Genomic DNA, 18,217 nt, shown 5'->3' with positions numbered 1-18,217 from the left:
GGAAGGCCGCGAAAGAACGCAAACAAAGACGAGGGGAAGGAGGAAAAAAGCAGAGACGAGAGAGTCTGCCCCGGCCGCGTCGAGCGGTGCCGACGGAGCGGACGATCCTCAGAGAAAGGCGCGGTCCGGCCGGGCCGCAGGCGCGTCGAGGAGGAGGCGTTTTTCGCGTTCGCCGTCGGAGAAAAAGTTGGGGCCGACACGCAAGTCAAGACAGATGCAAATCGAGAAACGAAAAAACGAAGAAACTCAGGAAAAACGGACGCTTCGCGCCTTCGCCTCTCGTGCGACACGCGCTTTGCGAGGGCCGCAGCTGTACCTACATCCGAAAAGCAGGGGCAAAGGCGACGCGCGCGCGCTGGCCGCGCGTTTTAGACAGCTTGCATCCTTGTCTTTTGCGGCAACGAAAAATTGCAGACAGCGCGTGTGCTTTTTCTCTTTTTTGACACACCGTGAGAGGACTCGCTCCTCCAGACATCGCGCCCCCGGTAAACCGAACCTCTGCAAGTCAGAGTCCTCAGACTTTCCAGCGAGCCGCCTGCGGCTTGTCCCCCTCCCCTCCCCCCCAATTCCGAGGCGGGACCTCGCGGATCCACATTTCTCGGAAGTCGTTGTCGTTGTCGCTGCTTCGGTGAAAGAAGCAGAGTCTGGAGGTGTGCGGAAACGCATGCTCGCCGGACGGCGGTTCTCCTGGAGTTCCCTGAGGCTTCTTTAACTTTCAGGGGAAGGCCTTTCCTCCCCGCAAAAACCTGGAGTTCCACCTGCGTGTCTCGAACGCGCGGCCCCCAAGCTCGCTCGCGGCTGGTGCTCAACAGGCCGTGACTTTGCTTGAGGCAGACGCTGGAAACTTGTCGGCGGTTTCCTCCTTGCGAGAAAAAGACAGGCGACGCCGTTTGCGTTCGCGAGAATCAAGCAAGGGTGAGGCGGGGTGGACGTCAAAAGTTCGCTCCTGCCGGTGTGTAGCCGCAACGGCCTCGCTCCGGTGTGGTGTACGAACACCTCCTGCGACTCGGGAGACACCGGAGCGTCTTCGTTCGACTTTTTCCAGTCCGTTTTCGTTTCTGCGCGAGGCCGGCGCGCCAGACGATCTTTTCGGGGGGAAGGCCTGGGAGATGCCAGGCTTCTTCGCGCTCCTCGCCTTCTGCTTTTTTCTGCCGAGCCCCCGAGGACGCGCGAGTCACGGCGAGCTCCCTTTCTTGTCTGCGCTGCCCCCCGAACTTCCCGCATAATTGCTCTTCTTCACTGTGGAGCTTTTGCGTCTCTTTTTTCTCACGCGGCAGCTGCGAAGCGAGAGGTAAGCTCCCCGGTTTCCAGCTGAGCAGGTTCTCGTTTGAACCAAGTTGTGGCTTCCTGTCGCCACAGTGGAGACGCAGCTGCTCGAGTGGAGTGCATGACGACAAGGCCAGTAACGGGTGAAGGCTCGCGGCCGACATGCAGCCGAAGACTCTTTTCCGAGCTCGCTCTGAAACGAACGTCTCTTCGCCTGCAGAGCGCCCCGACGGATGCTCGAGCCTTATAGAGACAGAGCGGAGTTCGGAGGAAGAGGAGAAGAAGAAGATCCCTCTCCGATAATGTTGAAGATGTCGCATGCAATGGTGGATCCCACAGACACCTGGAGTCGGGCCGCATGGCTGGAACGGAGTTCCCGAACGGCTTTCCTGCTCGGAGTGATGACGATCGTCTTCTATTTTTCCGGATTTCTCTCCTCCGTTCTCCTCGCGCCTCTCGCCGCGCTCTGGACTCTCTCCTGTCTGGGAGACCCTCCGGAGGCGGGAGAGTCGGCGAGCGTCGGCGGATCGACGCACACCGCGAGCGTCGGAGCAGTCGAGCTCCTCATCTCTCTCCCGCAGTTGGGCGCTCTCGGCGTCATCGTCTTCTTTGCTGCGAAGGCGCTTCAACAGGGGCAGGTGGGCGTCATCCTCGCAACGCTTCGCGCCGCGTCTGCGTCTCTGCTCCCCGGCGGAGTCCGTCGAGACAAAGACCCCACAGCAGAGACAGCAGAGCAGAAGAGAGACGCAGGAGACGAATCGGAAGAGGAAGGTGGAGGGGAAGGAGACGCAGGCGAGGCAGGCAAGCCGAGCGAGGTAGGAGATCAGCATGAGGAAAAAGAGGACGGAGACAGCCAAGGTGGAAGAGAAGCCGAAAGAGTAGAGGAAAAGGGTGGAGAACAAGGCGAACGCGAAGAACGAGGCCAAAACGGAGAAGACGTTTCTCGCGATCTGCTGCACTCGAAGGGTGGGGACTGCGACAGAACTGAGAACCTCCAGGAAGAGACTCCTTTCGAGCGAAGCCGACGCGGCCCAAGCGAGCTAGAGGGTCTTTCCTTCGATCGCACAGAAGAGCGAGATCACCTGTTTGCCTTCCTCTCCCGCGCGAGGAAGGGGAGACAGACGAACGCGGCAATGCACCAGGTGTCTCCGAAGAGGAGCCTCGAGGAGGAGACGACCGTCAGCTCGGCGTCGCAGGAGTTGCCTTTGGAGGCCGCGTTCGACAGCGAAAAAAGCGAGAGTTCTGAAGGACGATCGATTCCTTCTGTGGAAGCTGAAGCACCGAATTTGTCGGAGTCCTTCGACGTCTTTCTGGAAGCAGTCGCCTCTGAATTCTTGCGCCCTTTCGCGGACTCGTTCGTAAACCTTTTCAGTGTCTCCCTCGACGCAGTGCCCCCCGTCAGTGCGCTCGACGAAGACCCAGGGAGAGCGGGAGACAACCTAGAAAAAGATCTTTCTACAGGAGAAGACTCCTTGAGAGTCGCGCAAGAAGGACGGAACGACTCGGAGAGTGACTTCTGGACTGAACGCGCGGCCTCGGCGATTCAGACCTTCAGAGCTGTCCTCGAGTCTGCCGCTTCCTCACCCCCGCCTTCGTTTCCTGCATTCTCCAATTCAATCCTCTCATCTTGCTCTCCGTCGTCTGTCTCTGCTTCCTCTTCTTCTCCAGCTGGAATGCCGACGCGAGCTGTGAGGGGACGCACACCCTCTCCGGTTGCAGGGGAGTATCGGAGACACCTGGCCCTTCTGTGGGGAAACGGCGCGCCCATTGTTGTCCCACAGTCTTCGACGCCTCAACGGCTACCTCCTATCTTTTCTGTCTATTCTCCTGCCTCTTCTCCTCATCTATCTTCTATCTCTTCTTCTCCTGCTCTCTCAACTTCCTCTCCTCTTCAGACAGGCTCGGGCGGTGCCTGTTGGCTGGCGACGCCGTCGACGCGGGCGTCTTCTTCCTCTTCTCTGCCTCTCTCGCCTTCTCCTCTCCCTTCTCGTCATTCTTCTCTCCCTCCTGGTTCTTCTCTTCCTTCTGCTTCTTCGCATTCTTCTCTCCCTTCTCTTCCTCCTGCTTATTCTCTTCCTCCCTGTTTTTCTCTTTCGTCTCCCGGTCATTCGTTGTCTTCTGACAGAGTCGAGACAACGCCGGGGGACGCGCATGCAACGATTCGACCTGCGCGGCCTTCTCCTGTTCGTCCTGGGACAGGAGGCGCCTTGTCTCCTCTCGCCGCTGCCTTTGCTTCCTACTCGGCACACCGGACCTCTGTCACCTCTCTTGCAATCCAGTCTTGTCGCATCAATTCTTCTCCCTCTTCCTCTTCTCCCTCTTCCTCTGCCTCTCCCCCTCCATCTGCCTCTCCCTCTGCCTCTTCTCCTTCCTCTCCCCCTCCATCTACCTCTCCCTCTTCCTCTTCTCCCTCTTCCTCTGCCTCTCCCTCTGCCTCTTCCTCTGCCTCTTCCTCTTCTCCCTCTTCCTCTGCCTCTCCCCCTCCATCTGCCTCTCCCTCTGCCTCTTCTCCTTCCTCTCCCCCTCCATCTACCTCTCCCTCTTCCTCTTCTCCCTCTTCCTCTGCCTCTCCCTCTGCCTCTTCCTCTCCATCTGCCTCTTCTCCTTCCTCTCCCCCTCTATCTACCTGTCCCTCTTCCTCTTCTCCCTCTTCCACTTCTTTTTCCTCTTCTTCCTGTTCATTTGCTGCTTCCTGTTCGCGGGCATCTCCAGAATCGCGTCTGGAGAACGAGAGACGAACAGCGAGGGTTGCCGGCGCAGGAGAAAGAGAGGAAGAACACGATTCTGTCCCCGAAGAGGACAGGGAAGCTCGGGTGTATGTACACCGCGCGCGCGCCTTTCAGACAGTCTTCAACCACGCCCGCGAAAGAGGCGACGCGGAGACGCGCATCTGGCGGACGCCTGTACAGCCGATCCAGGTTAAGCACAGCGCGCCCAGTTTCTCGTTCGAAGGCATGCAAGATCTCGACAGAAACCGCGGCGAGTTGAACACCTTAGCGTCTGAGGAACGAGAAAGAACGGAGGAAAACGACGAGACGGGAGGCCTCGTCGTCCCTGATGAAAGGTGCGTCGCAGCGGCTTATGGAGACGGAAGTATTTCCTCGCCAAAACGAGTCGCTATAGTGCTCAGTGAACTTCACATATAAGTCAGAGATACCACAGTGTGCTCCTCTTCCTATTCAGAAATACTACACACATACCGAATCGACACATCTACATACATGCATATATTTATATATTTATATTTATATTTATATATATATTTATATATATTTATATATATATATATGTATGTATATGGACAATATTTATACAGAAAGAAACGTAGACGCGTCTGCTTATACGTGTATAGACGTATCTACATATGTATGTACATATGTACATGTATATATATATATATACATGTATATATGTGTATACATCTTTGAGGTGTATGCCCAGCTGTGATGTTTTGAGCCTTGACCTGCGGGTGTGGAGGTGACAGAGAGACACCTGAAGAGGACCGACTGTCTTTTTTTTGTTTTTTCAGCTCGCCGCAAGCGCCCGTTTGCTCAGCTCCTGGCCTTCAGCTTTCTCCTTTTCGTACACCGACTTCCGGCAACCGCATGCTTTCTTCTTGGCCTCTCTTGGCGCTAGGTGAGAATGTCGCAGAGGCCTCAGGTGCGACTCCTCTGCGCTCGACGTCTTTCCGGAGTTGGACGTCGGGTGTGCGTACACCCGAGTTGCATGAGGAGCAGACCTCCCCTTCTGGAGTGTCTCCGCCTTCCCTGGGACGAGCATTCCCCGCAGTTTCTTCCGCTGGTCCCTCGCTCCGTTTCTCCACTTTCTTCTCCGCTTCTTCTTCTCTCTCCCCTCGGGCAGCGGCGAACAGAGAAGCGCGCGCCGGTGTCGGAGTCGACGCGAGGGGAGAGGACCGCGAACCGCACCAGGTCAGGCGAGAAGAGGAGAATGAACGTCTCTGGCGACGCGCGGATGTTCGCCGACGAGACTCTGATGCTATGGAAAGCGCCGCGCTCGAATACGTGCATGGAAGCGAAGATGCGAACTTTGCGAGACAAAGACTTCCGGGAAGCGAACTCTCGAGGATGGATTTCGAACGGCGAGAAGTCTCAGCACTCAGAAGAACAAACATTCAACAAATCGTCGGAAGAGACGCCCCCAGTGTTGACTCCACTGCCTCCGTCCACTCCGTCGTCACATATCCCGCGTCCTCGTTGATCGATGTGAGGCTAGACATACTGCAGATAAATCTATATATATATATATATATATGTATATATATATATATATATGTATATGTATATACTTGGGGATTCATTTGCTTGCATCTGCACATGTATGCCTTTGTTCAAGCTCCTTTCAGAAGTATGTAGATGAATTTATTTCTTTTTATCTGCACATTTGCGCTTGTATGCATCGCGTCACTGTAGAAAATGTGAGGAGAAGTGAGTCCTAGGGAATTACATGACTTCGATGCGCATGCATTGGTTTATGTATGTGTATTTATTTGTATTTTGTGGGTCCTATATTTTCGCGTGTGTGTTTTCTCTGTATATGTGTGTTTGTGTATGTGCGTATCGGAGAAAGTGAGGGGGAAACAGGAAGAGAGGGAGTTCCTCTCTTGGTGGCTCTCTCTCGGTCGTTACACCGCGATTCTTGCTCTCTTCACTTCGCCGTTCTCCTCCCAGTCTGCGTCTTTCCGCTGTCTCTCCTCTGTCCGTCCGGTCTTCCTCCCTCTCTCCGTCTCTCTGACCCAGTAAGAGGTCGCTGCATGCAGAGATCGCTTCGGCCTCGCCGTCATGTTTCTTCTTTGTTTTTCCGGCGAGAGAGGCAAAGGCGTCGTCACTTGTTGGCACTTCAGTTGTCTCTCGCTTTTCTCTCTCCAGGTGCTCTTCGACTTCCTCCCGGAGGAGACAGTCTCGCGCGAGATGTGCGAACGTTTCGCGATGGTGAAGCGACGGAGGAGACACCGCGCGTTCAGCCTCCCTCTGCCCTCATCTGGTCTCGCTTCGCGCAGGGACTCAGAGACAGCGCAGGAGGAGACAGCTGAAGAAGGAGAACAAGACGCAGAGACAACGCAGGAGGAGACAGCTGAAGAAGGAGAACAAGACGCAGAGACAACGCAGGAGGAGACAGCTGAAGAAGGAGAACAAGACGCAGAGACAACGCAGGAGGAGACAGCTGAAGAAGGAGAACAAGACGCAGAGACAACGCAGGAGGAGACAGCTGAAGAAGGAGAACAAGACGCAGAAACAGAGGAAGGCGCGTTCGACTGTTGCATTTGCATGGGAGAATATGCGGTGTCTGAAAGGTACGCGGAAATTATCACACATAGACAGAGAAGAGCTGTTGGTCCGGCGTCTCGCCGTGGGGGTGAGAGCAGACACGCAGAGAGTTTTTTCTCGTCCGCGGCTTTCATTCCGCGTTGCAGAAGATCAACCTGCGTCGTCTTTTCTGTCTTCAGCCTGCGTCGCCTCCCCTGCATGCACGCCTTCCACACCAGCTGTCTGCGACGGTGGATTCAGGTAGGAAGAACTGCAAACTTCTTCTTTTCGGAGAATCTTTGCACAAGCGAGAAACGCGAATCGTTTCGCACACTGGGGTATCCCTAACAAAGCGCCCGTCGCGAAAGACAAGTTCTTGCCGGCGAGAGAGTCTCTGCAGGAGGCGCGCAGGGAGGAGGGGACTCGGCGCCAGGTCACTCGAGAGCGAACCTCGCGAAGAGATGGGTGCGCGCAGAGACAGAGAAAGAGCGAGGTACACCGGCGAGGAAACGCGCCAAGAACAGAGCGAGCGCCCACAGAGAAAAGTGAACAAGCGCAGGAACAAGAGAGGAATAGAGGAACGAGACAAAAACAGACGCAGTGGCAGACGTCTAAAAATGTAGCTATAGTGTTTTTATGGATACTTATTTATTCATGCGGAGAGACCTTCACATATATATATATATATATGTATGTATGTATAAGTGCAGAGAGATGAACGAGACTGAAGACGGTTCTCTTTGTATTTCCGAGAGAGTTAGAAATTCGACTTTTGTCTCCTTTCGCCCAGTTGATTTCGCTGTGAAAAAAAACGGGGCACACTGCACTCGGATTCATTTCTCGATGTTTTTGCTTGCTTGCGTTCAGGAAAAATCAACTTGTCCTCTCTGTCGCTTCGAACTCACGCGCATGCTCCTCCCCTCAGGCTAATCGGTGCTTCACAGTGGAGGCGCCTCTCCCCTTCGACGCCTGAATTCAAGGCTTGGAACTCTCTCCTCTCTTCTCGAACCGTTTCCTCTTGTCCGCTCGTCTCTGAAAAAGACGGAGGCGAGGAGAAGATGGGCAGACGCGAGAGTGGCGAGAAGCGTCAGAGAGAGAAGAGAAGGAGGGAGAGGAAAGGAGAAACAGAAAGAGCATGACGTGGAGAGAAAGGAAGAGATGAAGAAGAGACAGGGAGGTCGAAGGAAGCGGGGGGAGAAGAGCAACTGGAGAGTCGAAAGAGAAGGGCGTGTGCTTGCTTTCCCTTTTTCGCACTGAGTTTTAGATCTGGGGTTTTCGTTTTTTGAAGAAAAAAGTTCCGAGTTTTTTCGAGGTGACACGAAAGCGGTGCTTCTCGCTTTTGGTCTGCTCTCCACAGTCACGGGGACGCATGCAGTTCCAGGGTGTGTGTGGTGCGTGTACACTCGATCTCTGCAGTCGCCTGTTGAGCCAGGATGGTTGAATTCGAGCTCTGTTAAAAAATGCACCTGCGCAGGAAGGGTGGAGGATTCAAGCATGCAGTGATGCGCTTGCGACCGAGTATCCCACCACTCTTACCGCGCTTCATGTACAAAAAGGAAATTCACTCAAAACGAAATAACTTTTTATTCGGCCCAGCTGGATAAATGCTTTTCAATGTCGCGTTTCGTTGAGCTCTCCCTTCTTTCTGTTGAGTGCCAAGAAGCCTGTTCGAGATCTCTTTTTCGGCGTTTTTCGCGCACTACGGGAGGAAGCAATCTTTTCAGAGCCACAAGCGCTAGTGTTGTGTCGTCGGGGGGTTCTCCGGAGTGTATGCACAGCTCGACTGGACAGAGGAAACGTTCTGCTTGTCCAGCAACGATGTCTCCAGAAACAACATAAATGAAGCGTGCATGCAAAAAATGCGTTCTTTGTGTCCGAGACTTTCCTGGACAAAGACATCCTGTCTGTTCCTTTCAGTCCTCCTCTCCTGAACAGTTCTCTCTGATTCTCTGGGCTTCTGTCTTCGCTTCACTCAGTCACTCTCTTTCTCTCTAGCTTCTCCTCTCTCACTCTACTTATCTGTCACCACAACTCTCTTTCTCTCTCTTTCTCCCTCCCTTTTTCCCCTCTGTTTGTCGCTTCGCTTCGACTCTGAGCCGCGTGTCTGTTCCAGCTTCCTCCGCTTAACTTCCTTCTTCCGCGTTTCCAGGGTGCGTACACTCCAGTTTTTCCTCCACATTCTGAGCGAGAGAGTCCAGCTTTCCTTGGTCTTCTCAGTGCAAAAATACATTGACGCTCGCAAGACAGCTGACGGGGAGATTCTCGCAGAGTGGCTCTACGAGTAAACAACACGCATACGTGACCGACTTTCCTGTTTGAAGCTGCTTCTGATTCGGTGGATAAGCAAGTTCCTTTGTCTTTCGTTACGGCGCGAAAAAACGGCAACCGCCTCTCCTGCTTCGTCGCGCCTACAGAGAGCGAGTGCTTCCCTCGGTCAGACGCGACCAAATCCAGTTCCGCGCCGATAAAGAAGAACCACAGATCCGTTGTCTCTGAACGGAAAAGCTGGAAGAATGAAGAAGATGGTTTTCAGGTCTCCTAGCTTGCTTCCTGATCCTCCAAATGGGCTCTGGGCACCGTTGGGGACGCGACGGACGTTGGACATGGCACTGAAAAGAAAAGGGAGACTCGCACCTTGTCGACAAACGGCGCTGCATCTCAGTTCTCTTGTAAAACTTCTCTTATAAAACCAGCTGCATGCGTCTGTACGTTTTCTGACGTCTGGGTGTTCCAAGAATTATTTCACTGCGGAGCTTTTTCCGCGGCGAGACGCACCGAGATGACCTCGAGGAACCAAACAGGCTGGCTTCCGACACACTGCTCTGTCATCTTCGTCCTTACAAATCCTTGCAGACGCGAGTGGGGTAGTTTCTCTGAAATCGCCGTTCGACCGTCCTTTGCTTTTTACACATCCCCGGCGCATGCACCGAAAAAAGCCGGTCGTCGAGTGTATGTACACCGCGTTGGGCTCTGCGTGGCGTGTCTTTTCGCCGCTGTCCGGTCTCGCCTTTCGTCCGTTCTGTTCCGGTCCCGCGTCTCTGCGATTTCTTTTCTTGTTTCCTCTTCCATCTTCGTGTTCCGAATTCCCCGTGGTCAGCGTCCTTCCACGAGAGGGGGTTCCTGGTGGCTCGCCTCTGCGATTCGCGCGCCGTTAACTCGAAGGCAGAGGTCTCTTTTCTCGCAGCGCACATGCGGGCGTCGTTGCAGAGGAAAGGCGACAAACACACTGCCATTCTCTGTTCCGCCTCTCAACTCTTCCCCTGACGATGCTCCTTCGCGATTCTGTCCGAATCCGCCGTCTGCACTCCGAGATGTGACCGGTAGCGTTTTCCCTGTGAATGCATGCAGCTTGTCTCCTCCAAGTCGCGAGGCATTCCGCCGGAAGCAGCCCAGTCAGGCAATACAGAGGTCTCTTTTCTCGCAGCTGTGCAATCAGAGAAGCCGAGCGTCTCCACGCGTTCGCTCTGATGTGCGGTGTACATACACCCGAAAACTCGCAATGACGTCTCCAAGCCCGGCGGGGGCCGCGAGCCTGACTCGGTCGAGCCGCTGGTCCTCGCTGCGTCTCTCCCCTTTCGCTCTGTCCATCCCATCTGCTTTCTCATATCCTCCTCGCTGTCCTTCCTCGCTTTTTCTCTGGTCTTCTTCTCTCCACAGTTCTCTCCGTGCTTCTCGCCGTTCTAGCCAGTCTGCTCTCTCCCTCCGCCGCTTGTCTTCCGCGAGCGTCGTCTTTTGTCGACCTTCTCGTTCTCTCCTCGCTCCCGCCGCTCCTCTCGTCCCTGTCGAAGACTCTACATCTGCATGCGCCGCGCGACAGAGCGACCGCAGCAGGAAGAACGCGGGAGAAAAAACGTCCTCAAGAGATCTCCAGACTACTGTCTGTCCAAAACGCAGGGCACCCGGTGTGGTGCCTCAGCCCTCGTGTCGACAGCGTGTGACTCGACGCCTCTGCTCAGGTGTACGTACACCCGAGCGTCCAACTTGGCGCATTGCTGGTCAGGCGCTCTACGCACCGCAGCCGCGTCTTTCGCTGGCGCGCGCTTCGGGGACTTCCGCGTCTCTCTCCTCCAGTTTTATTCTCTCCTCTTTTGCTGCGAACTTCCCCGTCGGCCTCGCCACTTCCCGTACTTTTCCTCAAGCATGTCACATGCCGCCCGCCCCCCCTGGCGAGTCCCGGGGGTTCTTGAGTGTTTTCAAAGACTTTTCGAGCGCTCCCGCTTCGTCTGGTTGTGCACGAGGTCGCGTGCATTCTTCCTCGTCTTTCTCTCACCGTTCTCCGTCTTCTTCCGTCCTCGAGAAATGCACGAGAAGCAGAGAGAGAGACGGAAAGAGCGCTCCCGCCGCGGCCGCGGGCGGTGTACCTACACCTCGCAGCGGTGCGCGGGAGAGCGTCGCTTCGGCTTCCGGGGCCAGTGGCGCTTCTCTCTATGCGATTTTCTCTCAGACCAGACAGTTGTCTTGCGCTCACGAAGCAGAACCAGTTGCAGCGAGAAACATAGACGAAGCGGAACAGGCGAGACGACGCGACGACGACACCCGGAGAGAAGAGGAGAGGTCGACAAACGGAGCCGCTGCAAAGTGCCAGAGAGAGAAGTCCGAAGAGAAGGACAGCGAGGAGGCAAGCGAAACCGCGGCGGAAGCTGAGGACGGAGAACCCAAGGTGTACAGACAGCGGGAGGGCATGATTCAATTTGTCTTTCAGTGGGGCATCGGTAACTCCTTCCGCGCGGTCAGCGCGAACAGGTGAGGGTGCAAGAACGTTTTTTGAAAACTCTCGCGTTGTCACTCGAACAAGCGACGTCTCAGATCTAAGAATGGTCGGCACCTCCCGCGTCCTGGGGTCGTTTTCTCTGAGAGAGGGTGCGTAGCACGCAGCGTGGCGCAGCCTGACCGACATCGGTTTTTTAGAGAACTTCTTTCTCGACTAGTCCGAAATTTCAACGTTTGCTGTTGCCGACATTTCCTTGACATGTCAATGACACAAGCACGAATACACGCCTGTCTTCGATTCACGGCGTGAGGCCTTCCATTCTAAACGCGCTGGACAGACAGAAAACGTCTCTTCCAGCAGAAGCCTCGCCGAGTGTGACACAGAGAAAGAGAAAAGGCGACCGTACTACCTCGGGTGCTTCTCCTATGGCCATGCACAACTGCGTCCATACATGGATTCAGATATGCGTACAAATATATATATATATATATGTATACGTATATGTATATCTATATCTATATATTTTCGTTATATACGAGTTTTATAGTTTTGAAAGAGGAAGTTTCCTGGGTTCTTCGCAGCGAGACTTGGACAGATTTCAGACTTCCTTGTCTTAGCTGTTGTCCTCTCTGCATATTTGTGAACTCCTCCTCTTTCCGCACTCCTCGTTTCTTTTCGTCGCGTCCACTTTTGGATTCCTTTGCACATTTGTCTTTCTTCTCTCTTTTCTTCGATTTACCTGTCTTGCTTTGTTATTCTTGAGCGCCTCGCTCAGGTTGTACTTTCCTTCCTTGGCTGATCCCTTCTTCCCTCTTCCGCTTCATGGCTTTTCTCGCCTCACGAGGTGACTGCTGCCTTTATGCGCTTCGCAGATTCAGGCCAGTGCATGCAGCGCGGCCGAAGGAGGTGTCTATACACCCGAGCTACTTCGAGTCCCCGCATCCATTTGTGATCTGGGAGCCGCTGAACGAAGCGTGGGAAGTTTATTTTTACGAAAATTTGAAGAAATCCGCCAAGCCGTTCCCCGTCAAAAAGTTCGGCATTGCGAGAGCGAAGCGCGAGGCCTTGCTGTTTCTTGAACAAATGAAGGTGAGAGGCGCGCTTTCTCTAGGAGAGCACAATGCGCAAAAGTCTCCTCCAAATACAGTTCGCTTCATCGTTCTCTCGGCATCTCGAATTACATCTGCCTCTCGGTTTCCAGGTCTGTCTCTTCCTGTGTGTCTAGATTTGCATCTTGCTTCTCTGTCTCTCCAGCGTCGTTTGTTTCATTCTCTAACTGTCTCCTCACCTCTCTCTGTTTCGGACTCTCGCTCCTTCTCTTCACTCGTTTCTCGGCCTCTAACTACGCGTGTCTTCATCTGTCTCTCTCTCTTCTTCCCTTTCCGCAGCTCTCTCGTGATTCTTGTCTCTTTCTGCCTGCGAGAAAGTGTAGACGGCTCTCCGCTTTCTTCCTGGGTTGTCTTTTTAGCCTTCCACTCTTACGATGTTCAGTCTTTCGAGTGAAATTACAACGTGAAAACATCTCTCTTTCTTCTGCGCCTTCCTCCTTCTCCCTTTCCTTGATTTTATGAATTTTTTCCGCAGCTCGAAGGCAAGCTGGAGAAGCCGACATTCTCCTCCGGAGTGGACGGTGCGTCAGGAGCGCTCGACTGCCCTTGCAACTCCATTCGCATGCATAAACGCATATACAATCATTTCGGTATATCTACATATAGTTACATATATATATATATATTTATGGGACTATATATACGTTCTGTGCGCCTGTACATATCTACCTGTAGTGTAAGTAACTCTTTATCTGCAAGGTGCAACTATCTGTATACATATATATATATATATATATATATGGATGCAATTTTAATACTTTTGAGTAGAGAGAGAGGCAAGCGTGGTCTTGTCAGATTTTCCCTCGCTTCACGCCTACGCGAGGCCCCCCATTTTTTCTTATTTTCGCCGATTTTTCCTTTTTCTCAGGTGTGACCTTTGATCAAGTGACGGGGAGCTGGATATGTCGCTTCGTCGACGAAGAGGGTCGCTGCGTGTCTCGCGGATTCGGAGCAGACTTCCACGGCTTTGAGGAAGCAAGAAAACTCGCAATTGAAAGACAGGCGGAGATGAAAAAGGTGGAGGCGACCGGCCTCGGACCTCGCATGCGTCTCGTGAAGGAAAAGTGAAGAACCTTCCCTTCCTACGGAGGCAACGCGGTTTTTCTGCATGCGCTGCTTCCCAATCTTCGTGAGAAACGAAAACGCTCCTCTGTCAAATCTCTCTTCATGCCGAACGAGTCCAACTCGTGAACAACTCTCACCCACACTGACGCACTTTCTTGCACATATACATGCATTTGTCCATATACATATATATATGCATATATGCATATATATATATATATATGCATATGGATAGGTAAATAGAGAGGGATTGCGAATAGATCGATAGATGGAGAGAGGTGCTAGAACGACGAATGAGCTTCTAAGGATTTCTGTGATTCGGTGTCTGTGCGCTGAAGCGCCTACACTCCTATAAACATATTTTGCTGTACGTATCACATATATAGATACATCCAGTGCATATATATATATATGTATATATATATATATGTATATATGTATGTATATGGTTTTTTTGATGTGCGGAGACTCTTGAGATATTTCATGGAGTGCGAGGAAAGAAAGAGGAATTCGCTTTCCCCAGTTTCTTCACGCGTTAATACTGGCCCGGGAGTCGTCGGCAGATGCGACATTTTGGAAATGTCTCTGCTGCCTGGAAGCTGTAGATCTCCGCAGTTCATGCGGTGAAAGAAGACTGTGCCTGCTTTGCGGAACGAGTAGCTGCTCTGCTTGACTCTAAACGTTCTCAGGAGCACTGGCGAATCCGGGTGTCTGTACACTGCGAGGCTTCCCTCTCGCGCTTGGAAATGAATCGAAAAAAGAACATCTCAGTCTGAAACCGAGAAAATTCGCAAGCATCTGTCCTGTTAGCCGAAACTCCCCCAGAGGTGAAAAAAGACCCATGTCTCTCCACACTCCGGCAAGCGCGGAGAGTGGAGAGACAGCAAAGGCGTCGAGTTATTCATAAGAAGGCAAAGGTTTCTCACCGTTTGGGGAGCGCACTTTCGCGAAACGCGCGATTTTCCATAGCACGTCCGATTCGCCTCTTCTCTGTTCCACCCGCTGCGATGTGTACAAGAGAAGCTCTTCTCTTTTTCTGAACTTTTTGACATCCTCACCCGAGAAGGAAAAAAGTCCTTTTCTTCAGTCGCTCGTCGCACCGAAGAAGTTCGGGGATATCTTTGTCGCTCCCGACTGGCTTCCGAGCCACAACGCAGACGTCGTGTCTCCCCAGCAATTTCCAGTTCCCTTGACAAGAACGCGCCATTCGTTCACGCGCGTCAGAAAAAGAATGCATGCATACGCAAGTAAAATGCTGCACCGTCCTAAATGCACAAATATATGCATGCAAGTGTTTATACCTTCCAGTACATATATATATATATATATATGTGAGATCATGTTTGCGCATACACACAGACACGCATATATAAATAGATAGCTAGCTCTAAGTGTGTATCAGGAACTCAAACGCATACGCGTGTATATAAATATATATATATATATATATATATGTGTACATGTATGTTTTTAGATGCATACAGTGAGACGTCTTTTTTTTCAATTTTCCTGAGAATAAGTGTTGTGTGAAGTAAGCATGAGGGGTCGTTTGATGCAGCACTGAATAGTGGGCGAGAGAGAGGGTGGGGACGAAGACGACTTCCGCGCCTTTTGTAAAGCATCCTCTGCGTTCACCCTGCGTCAGCTCTCGCCTCTCTTTGGGCCTCCACGCTCGCGAGACGCCGCACGCTTCTTCAGCCTCGCGTTTCTTCCGCGTTCTTCTCTCTCGCTGGCGCAGACTGCTTGTGCGCCAGATGGCGACAGCGCGAGGCTTCCTTCTGGTTCCAGTCTCCACGGTGTCAGACTTTCTGCAGCTGCTCGACTTTCTGGGCGACGTCGGGAATGGGGACTGTGCCCTCCTTGGGGAGGCCGAGCATGCCTTGAATGAATTCCTCAGCCTCTGCCTGAGTTAATCGCTCATTGAAGTTCGTCAACAAATAGTTCAGAGACCGCACATCCACCACACCCTTCTTCGCCGGGTCGACGACCTGGAAAAGCAGAAAAAAAAAGACACAACGCCTGAGACAGTCGCTCGGTCACCCGGCGTTTCTTCGTTCAAACTCTCGCAGCTGGCAGGTCTTGACGCGGACTTTTTTTCCCCCTTTCCTCCTGGTTCCCCATGCGTTACACCGTGCTGCTTCGCCGTCCTCACTCGCCGCTTCCTCATCCTCTTTTCTCTTTCCCCGTTGTACCCTTTTCTCTTCTCGCGTTCCCTCCTTGTTCTCCTCTCCTTCAGTCTCTCCTCCCTAAGCCGCTGGTTCCTTCTGCTTCTCTGTCGTGCGCTTCTTCCACTTTCTCCATTTTCTTTCTCGCGCAAACACTGCAGACAGTTGCGGCTCTGCGGCTGGTTCTCTCTTTTTTGAGATACACCGCAAAAGCTTTCCCTCTCCAACCAGCACTCCGAGAAGCGACATTCCCTGTCTCCTCTCGCGACTTTGTGCAGGCGCGAGTTTCGGTGTTCTCCAGAGATCCCCTTTCAGCGCGCGACGGCTCTTCCTTCTGCGCAAGCTGGTGTTTCTGAGAGTCTCCTCACGGAAAAGAGAGGGACGAGTTCTGACGCAGTGACTTTCTTGTTCGCGTATGCAGCGTACAAAGCCTTGAACTGCTCCAAGTCTCCCGTGTCGCTTCCCTTCTCCTTCACCGCCTCCTGCACTTCCTCGACCCTGGACAGACAAATACACGCTCCACGCATCAGCGAGTCACCTCTCACGCTTTTCTGCATGAAAAACTATACAAATAAATACGTACATACACACATATGTATGTATATGCGCATCGCATCTGCTTTCACACATCTCTCTTTCGACTCTCCTGTCGATCTAGCGACGTCTACGAAGCGACATCAGCTCCTCGATAGATCTTTTTGGCCTCTCTGCATACATATATACATATATATACATATATATATAAATATGTATATATATGTATAGCACCATGCATCTGCCTACAGATATACACACAGAGAGATATAAGTGTTAAATACATATATACAGAGACAGATAGATACATAGATAGACCGATAGATAGAAACATGGATATAGATGGAGAGAACATTTTTTGGCAGTTGCTTGTGTAGAAGAGAGGGGAGCGCGGTAACGAAGAAGCACACGAGGGTCGATCCACTTTGTTGTTCTGTCTGGAAACGTCCACTCTTTCTCTCAGTTCTGCTGTGAAAGAGAGACAGAGAGATCCAGAGAACTGCCTTGAAAGCGAGACGTTTCTCCTGCCCAGCCCTCGACGCGCGTGAGGCGAAAAGGCACCTCGAAGCGCGGTGTCTACACAGACAGGTTTGCTCGCGTCCTTGGATCGTTCTTCTCTTCTTCATCTCTCTACGTCTCCACAGAGGCGCTGTTCCCTCGCGGAAGAAGTAAAAAACGGAAAGAACTGAGGGGAAAAGTCTCGCAAGTCTTACGACGGAGAGCAGCCGGAAGCGCCCAAGGCCTGGTGCATTTCGATGCAGGTCAACTTTCCGTCTCCGTCGCTGTCGAAGACTTTGAAGATGCTCTCCAGCTGCACAGACACCCGAAGCAGAAAGAGAAGTTCGGACCTTCGAGCCAGCACCACAGAAGAAATCCCCGCTGACAAAGAGGCGTATGGAGATGGGCAAAAACGCGTTGTTTTCGCTTGCGCGTGACGGCAAAGTGACTATCTTCCTTTCCCCTTCTTCATTCCTCACTCTTCCTCTCGTCAAAAGTGACTATCTTCTTTTCCCCTTCTTCATTCCTCACTCTTCCTCTCGTCAAAAGTGTAAGATACACATACATACAGATACATGTGTTTATATCTCTATCTCTATATCTATATATATATATATATATAAATGCATGTATATATACATGTATGGATATATATATATGTACAATATACACATTTGAATATTTATTTATAGGCTGAGTGAGAGAATGTCGGTAGCTGCTGGCTTGGATGTCAACTCCACGGGGGTGTAGGTTCACTGAAAACATGGCGTACATTGTTCGCCATTTTGAGTTGCGTTGAGGTGGAGACTTTGAAGAAAAGAGATGTTTTCCGTTTTCCTAGGAAAAGTCTCTCTTTCGCACTCGCTTTCTCTCCCTCGCTCTGTGCGCTGTCTCTCGAGGCAGAGACCCGGGTGCCGCCTCGACTTCTCTCGAACTTGGAGAAGACAGGACTTCCGTCTCAGTCTCGACCGGGGAGAAGTCGCGATTTTTCGCGAGAACGAGAAAACAGAGAATTGAGGAGAGAGAGGAAAGAGAGGAGAGAGAAGAGAAAGAGGAGAAAGAAAAGAGAGAAACGGTTCGGGGAAAACGACGCGTCAGTCGACTTTCGCGGAACAGCGTTTGAAGACCGTCCCTGGGAGCTAGCGAAGAAGACACTGCAAAGACGCTGAAAGCTCACCACAGCGAAGAGCAGAGTTCGCGGAAAAGAAACGAATAGAAAAAGAAAAAAACAAAACGGTGTCCAACACAACTCGCAAACACTCTACACCCGACGCGGAGTCAGGCAAATGAGCGACATGCTCGTCAGGCGTGACGTTGGGGTAAAGCGAAAAAATCCACTGCCTTCCGCGTTCTCGCACCAAGACTCGGCTTCCGCGTATTTTTTCTCCTTGGCAGAGTAACGCAGGACAGGCTCGTTTTATTTCGGGGAAAGGAATTTCTTCTCGGTTTCCTTCGCCTCTTCCCTCGTCTGCCAGACCAAAGAGCACGAGGCAGCGGAAGCAGAACTCGCTGCCTGGCGGCGGACTGCGAGCAAAGAGTTGGAGGCAAAGTGCGAAGAAGAGTGACTTCAAAGCGAAAGACGAACAGCGAAGAAAAAGAAGGCGA

At 52.3% G+C, this 18,217-nt stretch overlaps 3 protein-coding genes across 3 annotated transcripts; 2 read left to right on the top strand and 1 right to left on the bottom strand.

Moving 5' to 3' along the window:
* Positions 1–1,499: 1,499 nt before the first annotated feature.
* Positions 1,500–8,148, top strand: TGME49_261990 (zinc finger, C3HC4 type (RING finger) domain-containing protein; the record flags this gene model as incomplete). The annotated part of the gene is made up of 5 exons (XM_018781277.1): positions 1,500–4,330; positions 4,796–5,489; positions 6,153–6,577; positions 6,731–6,791; positions 7,398–8,148. The coding sequence occupies 5 exons, from the start codon at positions 1,500–1,502 to the stop codon at positions 7,458–7,460; spliced, it is 4,074 nt and encodes a 1,357-aa protein (XP_018637112.1). The 3' UTR covers positions 7,461–8,148.
* Positions 8,149–9,309: 1,161 nt separating this feature from the next.
* On the top strand, positions 9,310–13,966 carry AP2VIIB2 (AP2 domain transcription factor AP2VIIb-2; the record flags this gene model as incomplete). Its single annotated transcript, XM_002365281.2, has 4 exons — positions 9,310–11,273; positions 12,114–12,330; positions 12,826–12,871; positions 13,219–13,966. 4 exons carry the CDS (start codon positions 9,310–9,312, stop codon positions 13,416–13,418), a joined length of 2,427 nt encoding a protein of 808 aa, XP_002365322.2. The 3' UTR covers positions 13,419–13,966.
* A 1,076-nt stretch (positions 13,967–15,042) lies between these two features.
* On the bottom strand, positions 15,043–17,821 carry CAM2 (calmodulin CAM2). Its single transcript, XM_002365282.2, has 4 exons — positions 17,385–17,821; positions 16,828–16,925; positions 15,949–16,078; positions 15,043–15,403 (listed from the first exon to the last, which is right to left on the bottom strand). The coding sequence occupies exons 1-4, from the start codon at positions 17,394–17,396 to the stop codon at positions 15,215–15,217; spliced, it is 429 nt and encodes a 142-aa protein (XP_002365323.1). The 5' UTR covers positions 17,397–17,821; the 3' UTR covers positions 15,043–15,214.
* Positions 17,822–18,217: the final 396 nt, after the last annotated feature.

The sequence above is a fragment of the Toxoplasma gondii genome, chromosome VIIb, assembly GCF_000006565.2.
Source record: "Toxoplasma gondii ME49 chromosome VIIb, whole genome shotgun sequence".
Classification (NCBI taxonomy): Eukaryota; Apicomplexa; class Conoidasida; order Eucoccidiorida; family Sarcocystidae; genus Toxoplasma; species Toxoplasma gondii.
The sequence above is the reverse complement of the archived record's forward strand: the minus strand, read 5'-3'. Positions and strand labels throughout refer to the sequence as shown.

What these genes read in the sequence shown, in the direction of transcription:
- CAM2 (XM_002365282.2), bottom strand. An exon ending in GCTTCCGGCTGCTCTCCGTC is followed by an intron (nt 16,079 to 16,827) that starts GTAAGACTTGCG and finishes TTGTCTGTCCAG; the next exon opens with GGTCGAGGAAGTGCAGGAGG. An exon ending in AACTCGTCCCTCTCTTTTCC is followed by an intron (nt 15,404 to 15,948) that starts GTGAGGAGACTC and finishes CTGCTTTTCCAG; the next exon opens with GTCGTCGACCCGGCGAAGAA.